Source organism: Pungitius pungitius, chromosome 4 (genome assembly GCF_949316345.1).
Source record: "Pungitius pungitius chromosome 4, fPunPun2.1, whole genome shotgun sequence".
Taxonomy (NCBI): Eukaryota; Metazoa; Chordata; class Actinopteri; order Perciformes; family Gasterosteidae; genus Pungitius; species Pungitius pungitius.
In genome coordinates this window covers 11782110-11792922 of record NC_084903.1, presented here as the reverse complement: position 1 = coordinate 11792922, position 10813 = coordinate 11782110, and the positions used below count along the sequence as shown (strand labels likewise).

The 10813-nt window shown below is 43.4% G+C and overlaps 2 protein-coding genes across 6 annotated transcripts in view; both read right to left on the bottom strand.

Moving 5' to 3' along the window:
• Window positions 1-808: 808 nt before the first annotated feature.
• On the bottom strand, window positions 809-5442 carry LOC119224527 (uncharacterized). Of its 4 annotated transcripts, XM_062562012.1 has the most exons (12): window positions 4700-5442; window positions 4511-4582; window positions 3386-3529; window positions 2993-3077; window positions 2777-2926; window positions 2615-2710; window positions 2304-2548; window positions 2088-2219; window positions 1866-1984; window positions 1601-1774; window positions 1423-1512; window positions 809-1255 (listed from the first exon to the last, which is right to left on the bottom strand). In XM_062562012.1, exons 4-12 carry the CDS (start codon window positions 3073-3075, stop codon window positions 1139-1141), a joined length of 1206 nt encoding a protein of 401 aa, XP_062417996.1. In that variant the 5' UTR covers window positions 3076-3077; window positions 3386-3529; window positions 4511-4582; window positions 4700-5442; the 3' UTR covers window positions 809-1138. The 4 variants fall into 4 exon arrangements, with proteins under 4 accessions (XP_062417996.1, XP_062417997.1, XP_062417995.1 ...); XM_062562013.1 differs by having other exon boundaries at window positions 4511-5442; XM_062562011.1 differs by lacking the exons at window positions 3386-3529; window positions 4511-4582; window positions 4700-5442 and having other exon boundaries at window positions 2777-2917; window positions 2993-3253.
• Window positions 5443-6059: 617 nt separating this feature from the next.
• The window catches only part of dagla (diacylglycerol lipase, alpha), a 35419-nt gene continuing 30665 nt past the window's right edge, over window positions 6060-10813 (bottom strand). Inside the window, exons 19-21 of one of the 2 annotated variants that reach the window (XM_037451008.2) lie at window positions 10180-10343; window positions 9953-9970; window positions 6060-9554 (exon numbers count right to left, since the gene is read on the bottom strand). In XM_037451008.2, coding sequence (XP_037306905.2) covers window positions 8453-9554; window positions 9953-9970; window positions 10180-10343 — 1284 coding nt within the window. In that variant the 3' untranslated portion in view covers window positions 6060-8452. The remainder of the gene's footprint in view (window positions 9555-9952; window positions 9971-10179; window positions 10344-10813) is intronic. The other variant, XM_037451015.2, reaches the window with a different exon arrangement.

Here is a 10813-nt window from a genome sequence, read left to right as displayed (position 1 = left end):
CCGGTTCACAGGAACTTGTGGTATTTATTTTAATTAGAAATGCGGGGTGAATTTGGTCCAATAATTAAGAGTTCTTATGACTACCGTTGTAGAGTATTACCACCATTACACGTGTCACTGATGAGACATGTTGCCCGTTTTGCTGTGTTGATCTGAGTAGTGGTGTTGAGAGATGTTGAGTTAAGGTTTGGTTTTATAGTACCATGTATAACATGTGCTTCTGTTTTCCAGTCTGCGTAGTGTCAATATCAAATGTGGAGAACATACAGTTCAGTTGATACCAAAAAGAAGGCCTTTTGAAAACGGATGTGTACCCATGGTCTGACCTTTGTGACCTACATCCTATGAACACAAGCTTGTTGATCAAAATACTGGAACTCCGGTTTCAACATGATGGACTTTTATAATCGGTTTGTGATTGAGACGTTGCTTTCAGCTCCATCATCTCATTGGGGAGGACTCATCCGTCCCTTGTTTTTGTTGAACTGCACAATATACATTTAAAGTGGACTCTTCTACATTTCTCCCAGCTCATATTTATAAAAGCTTGTTGATATAAATCCCTCAAACTCAGCAACAGCAGGTTTTGATTGTACTTTATTATAGAATTAATATGATTATTATGTTAACCTTAGAAGTGTCATTGAATTGTTAAAGTGACGATGACCTGCCACTAACAATGAAAAGCTCCATCAATGTTCAGGACTTCAGTCCTTGTGAATGACCAAGAGACAAGATCAACTGTTTCCCTTTGATGGAACATCAGAAAAAAATAAAAGGGTGAATAAAATACACAGAAAATAAAATATAAATTTCCAAATATTTATTATTATAAACTAAACATTTTTTTTTGTGAACCCAATAATGTTGGGTATTAATGTGGGTGAACCGGAGAACCCGGAGAAAACCCCAAAAGACCTAATCCTCTTCTGCCAACTGTAAACCAAACAATGCTTGGTGTGTTGGGGCGAACCGGAGAACCCGGAGAAAACCCACGTGGGAAGGCAAACCAACCCGAACACATCTGTGAACATGTCATCTAATACATCTATTTATGCATACCCATGATCACATATTTATGTATTCTATTTGATGACATCTCATTTGTTCGGTTCAGGGTTGGTCGACCTTCTACACCCTAACCAGACACCGGATACCCGTGCACCCTGAAGTTGTAGAGGCACGTTTGGTCTTCATCCCCCCAGTTTGTCTTTATCTCCAGCTTGACGTGGCTGAAGAAATCTTTGACTGGGACCTGGTCAGAGACGAGAGAGAAACACACGTAAATGAAGGGCGTGGCGCTTCGTGGCGGAGATGCAGACCTGGTTCAGGTTGCGACTCCACCTCAGTCTGTTATAGTGAACATATCTACTAGCAGCAGAGGTCATGCGTGCTGCTCTGCTTGACCTCTGACACACTCACAGGCAGCTCAAAGGTCTGGGAGCTCAGGCCGTTCTTGCTGTACGCGAAGCTCCCCAGGTGGATGCCTTCGTCGTTGTCGTGCACCAATCCCTGGAGGAGACGGAAAAAAATACTTTTTTTAGGGACGGACCAACGGCGCCGAGCAGGTGGGACGCGTCCAGGAAATCTTCTGACTTACGTAGATGGAGAACTCCCTCGGCGCACTGTTGATTTCCCCGGTGAGTGACTGCCTTTTTGTGATGTGACCGATTGTGATGTGCGTGACCTCGACGGGATGCGACAAGGAGACGACGGCGTGTCCCTTGGCCCCCGCGAAGCACCAGCACTCTCCGGGGTGCGACCTTGAGTGGTCCTGAGGAGAGACAAAGAGTCGAGGTTCAGGGCACGCAGGCCATCCGCTACGACCGGTGTCTCCGCGTTCGTTCATGATAAGACCTTCCTACCTGGATGATTCTTTGGTGGTCGGTGGAGGTGGTGACCCAGGAGAGCAGCTGGTCCATTATTTTGTCTTGTATCGAGGTCCGGAACGTGTCTGAGGACAAGGTGTGGAGGACTCTGGCTCCTGCAAGTAAGGGACACGAATACAAAGTTACAAACCACAACGCGTCAAACCTGACGAGACGATGACGCTGATGATGATGATGAAGGCAGAGGCGAGGACTCACCCTGCGACTCCTGGGCGAAGTTGGCCATTGTGTCTGCGACAGGACTCAATCGGCCCATCAGCTGCGTGAGGGTGGTTATTTGCAGCCGGGCGTCTTGTAGCTGGTTGCTGAGGTGGAGGTGCTGTGTCACTCCTGAGGGGACACAAAGCAGGGACATTCAGAAAGGAGACGGACACAGCGACGCCAGTAAGAGCAATAAGTGAAGCAAAGACTCACCACCAGCAAACAGAAACAGGAGGAGGAAATACATGCTCTTTGTTCTCCAGCCGTATTTGAGTCCCATCATCATCAGTTTGATTTTGAACCTTTTTTTCATCTTTTTGGTCTTGTTTTGTCCACCCCTGACTCCCTGGTTTGGGGTTTTTTGACCCCAGGGGTTGAGATACCTGAAGATCCTTCTGAAGATTGAGTCTTTCTGCACCGGGCGAGGTTGACCCCAGGGGTTGAGATACCTGAAGATCCTAAAAGATGTGCAGGACGTTAGCGGCGACTCGTTCATTGGTGGAGAACACACAATACTAACGTACCTTTTCAGCAAGCCGGGAGCAGCTTGTGATGCCTCCTGCAGATGTTCCTGGGTCATTGTGGGAGGTTGACCCCAGGGGTTGAGATACCTGAAGATCCTAAAAGATGTGCAGGATGTTAGCGGCGACTCGTTCATTGGTGGAGAACACACAATACTAACGTACCTTTTCAGCAAGCCGGGAGCAGCTTGTGGTGCCTCCTCGGTCTCTGGGTTTGTGTCCGGGTGGGTTGAGTCATCCTGCAGTGGTGCCTCCTGCAGATGTTCCTGGGTCACCGTGGGAGGTTGACCCCAGGGGTTGAGATACCTGAAGATCCTAAAAGATGTGCAGGACGTTAGCGGCGACTCGTTCATTGGTGGAGAACACACAATACTAACGTACCTTTGCAGCAAGCCGGGAGCAGCTTGTGGTGCCTCCTCGGTGCAAAGGGTTCTTCTGAGGATGGCGTCTCTTAGTATTTCCATTTCTGGAAAAAGGTGTAAAACACAAAGGGGCGAATCATCAGCAACACGCATTGATAAGAATTTGCTTGGATGTTGTGTATTGTCACCATGAACAATAAAGTGAAGGAATTAATGAGAGCCAGAAAATACAATAAACAGCATATTTGTCCTCCTTATCAGTGAGCCAATACACACATAGACGGTCTATTAAACTATACAACAATAAAAACTGAAATTAGATTCAGGTTTTGACATTTTTGTCAAATCAAGGCTTGAAGCGTTTTAAATGTTTAGATGAATGGTTTAAAGTGCAGCTTTGCTGGTAACTCACTTGTTTCTTCTTTGTGTTGAAAGGAGAATGGTTGGAAATCGGGGAGCTCGGGTCAATGTGGCCGCTGTGATCTGTTGACTGAGCTGAAATGATCGATTCTTGTGGGCGTTTGGTTTATAGGCGCCGAGGATTCCACCAGAGAATCTGAGGTGAGTTCCATGGAATTCTACCATTATTCTACAGAACATTCCACGATTCCACATGCAAATCAGGTTTAGAACACAGGAATGTAGCTCCTGCCACTGACTTGACTGACAGTATGAACAACTTAATTAACAATTTACAAATGTTTCACTTGCCCAGTAATTACAAGTTAATTTCTGAAAATGAACTGATTTGTAAAATTGTTTTTACAAGAAAAGGTATAATTCACCAATAATGCAGACTGAAGTTTGCAATATTACTCTAAATGACCATTTTTTTTTCAAAATGACTTAAAATGACCAAAAATCCACACAAAGTACAGATTTTAAACAGGATCCTTTTACGTAATCACATAAAATCAGAAAATAAATCTGAGAAGTACTAAAGTGTATTTCATTTTTCATTTCACAGAGCCTTTAGACTGCAGTAAAGTGTCCAATCACCTCCACGTTTAACCTTTGAAAGATCTGAGAATCAACTCCATCCTTAATCATTGATACGTATATATTCTGCATTATCAATACACTCTTATCAGACTCACGCTCTCAATTACTGCTTTTGACATCCTTATTATAGTTTTAATGTATTATAATTAGAGTATAGAGAGAATGGAAAAATAATGTTTTTGTCATTTCATTTCTAAGCTTGTTGAAAAAAATATGTATAGGATCTTGATCATGATACGGTTCAGGAAAGAGTCTCCTTATATTAGCATCTGAAGCAAATTATAGCTTTTTTTTACATATTCATGCGTACACACAGAACTTCATCAGAACGACTACTGATGAGAAAGTGGGTTTTCTTTTCATTGCGTATCTTATCAGATATTTGATGTAAACATAATCAAGCCTAACAAACTTATCCTGTTAATCCCCATAGTTTGTTTTGCTCTAAAAAGTCGCAAAAATGAACAATGCTGGCCTTTCACAATAAGATATCCTGCCTCCAACACCTCCAAATAGTGCAATAAAGCTTACTCACAGTTCCAGCAAAGAATCCAAGTCAAAAAACAGGTTTCTTGGCAGAAACCTCATCTTGTTATTGGCAAGCGATCTAAATCAGAAACATAGTGTTACCAGAACAATGTAAAAATGTGTCAGTCACTCTTTGTTATAGTGAGACGTCAGTGCTGCAGATGCTACGTGGTTAAGAGAATGTCAGCAGACTTACAGATGAGTCAGATCTCGCAGTCCGCGAAAAGGCATTTTTGCTGATCAATTCATTCTTGTTCCCTTCAATGAATCTGTTCAGAGGGATTAAATTAGAAGGTTTAGGAGATTAAAGGGTGGGGCAAAAGGAGGAGAAGTGATCAGGGTATGACGTCATACAGACCTTCAACGTAATCTTTGTTTGGTCAGGTATTTTGTCAGGTTTTTCGGGTTTTTTTGTATTCAATTTTGAATACTATCAGAAAAACTACAGATGGTCATTTAACATGCAGGTTCATCAATTAATACTCACAAATATTCTAGATGTGGAAGGCCAGCGAACGCATCATCTTTGATTGTTATCAATGAATTTGCATTTAGAGGTCTGTGGAGGACAAAAAAACGACCCGGATACAAAGAATTAACACGTAACAATTAATAATATGTCCACTTTTTGTACTATAATTAGCCTAAACTGTCAATGGCAATCAATCAATGCATCGATTTTACTTTCACCTGCCAAAATAGCACTTACAGCAGCTGCAGAGAAGGCATGAGTGAAAACATCCCTTCTGTAATTTCAGAAATAGATCCATTCACGCAACGCTCCGGTTTCCAAGAAAACACATACAAAACAAAGTCTTGGTTAACGATCAGATCCAGACACGGCAACCCTTCAGTCACACCGGGAACCAAGCATCGTGTTTACCTCGTGCTTTACTCACGGTACAAACCACGCGTTACTCACAGTGAGTTGATCTCGTTCGGTATAGTCCGTGGGATCTGGTCACCGAGTCATCGGCAGCTGTGTGGTACCCCCCCCCCCCCTCTCCTCCACTAGTGTAGGTGTTTTAATGGGTTTTCTCCTTGTTGCGAAGGTTTTCCTACAGTATTGACTTCCCCAAAGTCCATACCAATCAATATTTAGAGAGGCTTTTATTTTGGGATGGTACATCAGAATGTCCTGATTATCCCCAAGTGACACCTTCGTGAATTGTACTCTCTGCCTGAAGTGGAATGGTCATGAAAGTATTGATTGTTTCCTTTTAAATCTAATCTGAAAATGACAAAATGTAGTCTGGTGATTGAGATTTGAAGGAAATTGGCTCATGTATGGTATTCTGAGAGGCTTTAGTTATTAATGGTACATCAGAAGCTCCTGGTTATATGTTGACATAAAGGCCTAAGACCATGATAATGTCAAAGATAAAGTTTGCAAAGCGGCATTCCTGGCGTTGCTCCACGCGGTTAACGACCACTGACTTGCAAACGCTTCGTCCGACGGCCGTAGGGTTCCTCGCTGCATTATCCTCTATGATACTAAGGCTAAACTGTAAGGGAGCCATCTTAATGCAAACACTGGTATATTAGCAATACATCAAGAAAAAGGTATGACAGAATTTCTAGTTACTTTCATGGTTTGTAGTTTATTCTATTACAGGCAGGGCAGTGGGGAGGAGATTTAATACATTCTCATTGTGGGGCAGGAAAGGAGAGGAAGCAAACCAGGTAAATATGGACAAGACACAGTTGAATTATTCTTCTTTCAATATAGACCAATTTGTAAATCTGCCAATAGTTTGAATAAATAACTTTCAGATAAAGTAAATTCTGACATCTCTTAATATATTCATCACCTCCTTATTGTTATATAGTTGTTTCCTGCGTGATTCTAATTCATCTTTTTTAAATAGATATCTGCATACTAAATTACACATAGAACATGGTGCTGTACACATCATGGTAAAAAGTATTATAGTGCTTTCTTTTAGCAGTGTTTTAGTTTATGATCGGCTGCAAGCAAAGTTACCAAAAGTAGGAAGTTGCTAGCGCAACCGTAAGTGTATCTTGTGAGGGTCTACTGGGACTGGCAGCAGGACTTGAATATTGTCAGACTGTAAACTGGCTGGAACTGTCTGCCGTGAGTAATCACAACATATCTTAATCCAAAAAGAGAGGCTGTGCCGATTACTATGGTGACTCCAGGCTTGATGGTGGCCTAGCACCAGAGGTCACTGTGAGCAAGATGTCCCACCACCATGAAACATTTGTAAAAAGAGCGTATTGTTGTATTGTATATGTCATTGTAGACTGTCAAATCACTTTAAACTCGGACAGAAAAAAAGCTGAAATATAGAACTCCTTACATTTGGATAAAGTCTAAAAAGTTTCCCACACTGTCCTTAAAAAACTGAGATAAAAACCACTAACATCAAACCAATCTGTTGCAAGAGCATTAAGGATAATAATACCATCAAATATAGCAATAAAATTGATAACAACATTAACTGTAATAAATAATGCAAATTGTGAGCCACCTGTTACACCCAAAGTGATATGGAAGATTGTATGCCACGTACAGTATTAGAATTGGCATATGTGAGGTTTGAGCCCATTCATTCATTCAGCCCATCGAGGATGTTTGAGATGAACCACATTAAAGGGAAGCAAACACCTGGACGTCCAAGATGACCGAGAGCACCTTGAGAACTAAAGACACAAGATCCTGGGACATTTTTAGAGTACACAGTTTGGTCCTGTCTGGTGACCCAGGCATTTAATAAGCCTGTATAATGTTGGTGTTTACATATATTATTATTATTTCTGAACATGTTAAGATCATATTTACTATGACTCAATGACGAGACATTTCTATACCAGCCGTGCTACTGTGAAACGCATAAAGCATGCTTACTCTGAACTGGGCTCATTGCTAAGACCCCTCCAAAAGGAAAGGTACAGTAGTTATGAGACTAGGACTACTATTGGCCGGGATACTGAGGTTGTGTTTTCCAGATGAAAGCCATGGCAGTGTTTTTCTCTTGGTGTTGCTGTGTAACAGTCTACATGGGAACCAACAGAATGGGAAGGAGGTAATGAACTTAGCTTGTGTAAATAAAGCAATATCCCTATACGTGTACAAAACTACAGCTCATAAATACATTTGGCATACAATGTATTTCTTTTTTTGGCAAATATTTTGGTGGGAAATTGAGCAATAGGATGTGGGCAAGAGTATCCAAATGTCAATCTAAGTGGTTTCTTGACATTTTCTCTGAAAAAAAAGACTTCATGCACTATAAAGAGTAACCAAAAGACTCAAAAACATCCATAGGCTTCTGTAATAACTTTGTCACAATCACTACATTTTTAAGACACATGAATTCTCACCAATGTAACACACTTACTCTCTTTCTCACAAGTCAATTCTTTGTAGACCTGAGGAACATTTCACAATGTCTTCTCACTTCAATTGATTGATGAATATGTTCATCTTCACATTCCTGATTTAAGAAAAAAAAAAAAGCTGGACAAAATGTCCATAGCCGCTGAGGGTGCCGGACCAACCCAGATGATGTGCCTATGCTAACCTCTTCTACGCTGCTCGTTTCTTTGAACCCCTGCTCAGTTGTGTATTCTCTCTTTGATTTTGTTCAGTATGGGGATCTGCTGTGACGCGTCCCTACGTGGGTGAGACGACATTGTTTCGGAATGGCGTTGTGAAGCTACAGTTATTTGTATTCACCCAAAAGCAGTACGGCCCACTGGCATGCAGAGAGAGGTCTCTTCTTTTCTTAGTCATTGCAATAGTGTGAAAATGCTATAAACAGCGTTCACTGGCATCACCTGAAGAATGGAAATCACTTGTGTCCTGTCATTGGATCTCTAATGAGTGACTGCATTCCATCGCATGCACCTACCGTGATATGTTGTACATTTTGAATGACTGCACCTGTCAACCCAGAGCAAAGGACATTGGAGTCGTGGGAGCACACTACACCATCGATGACAGTGTGTCCTCTTCGGGACAGTGGCAAGGGCTAGAGGTCCGTAGGGAGTGCGTGGCCGGCAGGGCGCCCTCGCCGGGGGAAAGGTCGTTCAGCTCCTCAGACGACGAGAGAGGGAAAGAGGGGGACAAAGAGATGCCTGAAGACGGGTCAGCGGATCCGGCAAAAGTGCGTGGGGGCTTAGGGACTAGGTTAGGCTCCATTGTTGCTCTGGCCAGGAGTTGTTTATCATCCAATGGCTGTCCATCTCCAAGACATTCTCCCTGCCCAAAGGAGCCCCGGCCTGACTCTGACTCCCCGTCCGACAGCTCCAAAGGTGGTGAACTACTGCCGTCCAGCCTGAATAGAGAGTCTAAGTACTGGGCGAACTCCAGCACGGCCTGGCTGGGGTTGCCATTGGATAGTTGGGGTGGAGAGGAAGCAAGCGGTCTGGTCTCTGCACATAACTGGTTCTCTGCCATCTCCAGCTCCCAATCTTCATCATCTCCATCCGCTGGTCTAGAACCAATCTGCGGGCTGAGTGGAAAGATAGGAGTGCTCCCTGGGCTGTAGACACCGGGTATTTGTTGGGCATCCCCATCGAGAATTATTTTTTGGTTGGCGTTCAGCTCCGGCTTGAAGGGCTGAGCCAAGACGCTCTGATTTCGCAGAGCCGGGGAACGGTTCCCGCCGTAGTGGGACGTGGTAGGAGACAGCCGCATGGAGTAATCCGGGGTAGATCTGGAATCCAGTGGGTTAAAGAAGGGCCCAACCTCCCCGAGGTGCTCCGGCGTCTCCTGGCACAGGCAGTCGGCAGCCAGAAGTTCAGTGCGAGAGCTCAGAGACGGGTTCTCCTCGGGGATCGGGGCGTCCAAAGGGAACGGCAGGCTACTCAGCATCGGCGAACCCCTCAGAGCAGCCGAAGAGCGTCGAGAATCCAGACTATAGAGGGATTCGGCATCCGAGAGGCTCTCCATGATAGCCAGCGGTGCTTTGCGGTCCCTCAGCTCCACTGTCAGGCGCTCCCGCGCTCCACGCAGCACTACGGGCACCGGGGGAGGCGGGCACTCAGCGAAACCGTCCAGAGAAATCTCAGACTGGGCACACGAGCTACAGGAGAAGAGAAGCAGGGGTTGCAGGGTAGTGACAGGGAGAGGAAGGGAATTACAAGACAAACATCAAAAATGGGTGAAAATAACTTGCGGTGGGTTAAAGATGAAAAAAACCGGAAAGGTGTTAGTATGTAAATCATATCTGGAGTCTACGGACTAGGTGCACACCAGAAAAACATTACATAGATTGAAGAAAGAGGAGTGTATCCTAGTGCTCTTTATCAAAGTCCCTGTCTAGAGAGAAAACGTCAATTAAAAAAACTAGAAGGAGTTAAACCAGAGGGGGCGAGGTGGGAACTGAATACTACCATACCAACAGCTCTGCGGTCAGCGTGCATGCGTGCATGAGAGAAGGGATCACATTATGCAAAATTAGTATTAGCATGCATTGCTTACCGTAACAATGTTTTTTGTCTTGTTTTGTTTTTTTTAAGACAGAAATGACAATTTTGAGAAAACAATAAAGTGGCAGTTAGTAGCAGTAGTATTGTTTAGTCCCCATGATTACCCCTACAGTTTATGATAGTTAAAAGGTGAAACTCAACATAGAGAGGATCCAACAAACTGTTTTCATGTATATTTTAAGGCTCCAACACGCCCACAGTGTCCCCTGGTGTACTAACCGAACACTGCTGTTCCTCTGGTGGTGGGCTGTAGGCGTCGGCTGCTGAGTCGTTGACGTATCCACGAACATGCTCTCTGGGTTCAAGTCCACTTCAGTGGGGCTCACCATGATCTTGGCTGCCGACAGCAAAGCCGTTTTCCCTTTGTTGTAGTTCTCCAGCACCTGCCACAATCACAAAGGTGTACAGACGCATGACTTGACAGATATAGGCATGACGACAGCAATAGAGGAGGGAGGATGTGCATTGAGAACCCACATGAACACAATAATTACTGCATTAAGTTACAATGACTTAACTGCAAGAATAAAACGAGATTTATTTTGCTGGCCTAGTTTTGCGAACCAAACAGAGTTTTTCTTGGCTATTTGATGCAGAAGAATCTCAGATAACAGAGAAAGAACATTTACTTCTTTTTTTTTGACAACATGTGGAATAATAATTAATAAAGGAAATGTAGGAAAAGTAGATTGATTTGTATAATCTTCTGGCAATTTACGGTGTAGAAATCAACACACACGCTACTTATAAGATAAAGTCCCTGTCTCACAAAATCTTATCGGTGTTAATAACTGTTAAAAATGTAAAGTAACAGCAAATCACATCAACACACGAGCAAATGTATTTGGCTTAC

Coding starts and splice junctions, on each gene's coding strand:
- LOC119224527 (XM_062562010.1), bottom strand. CDS start 3,126: ATGCGTGTTGCTGATGATTCGCCCCTTTGTGTTTTACACCTTTTTCCA. Junction 2,549..2,614: donor GCTCCCGGCTTGCTGAAAAG/GTACGTTAGTAT, acceptor CACATCTTTTAG/GATCTTCAGGTATCTCAACC. Junction 1,513..1,600: donor CGAGGGAGTTCTCCATCTAC/GTAAGTCAGAAG, acceptor CGTCTCCTCCAG/GGATTGGTGCACGACAACGA.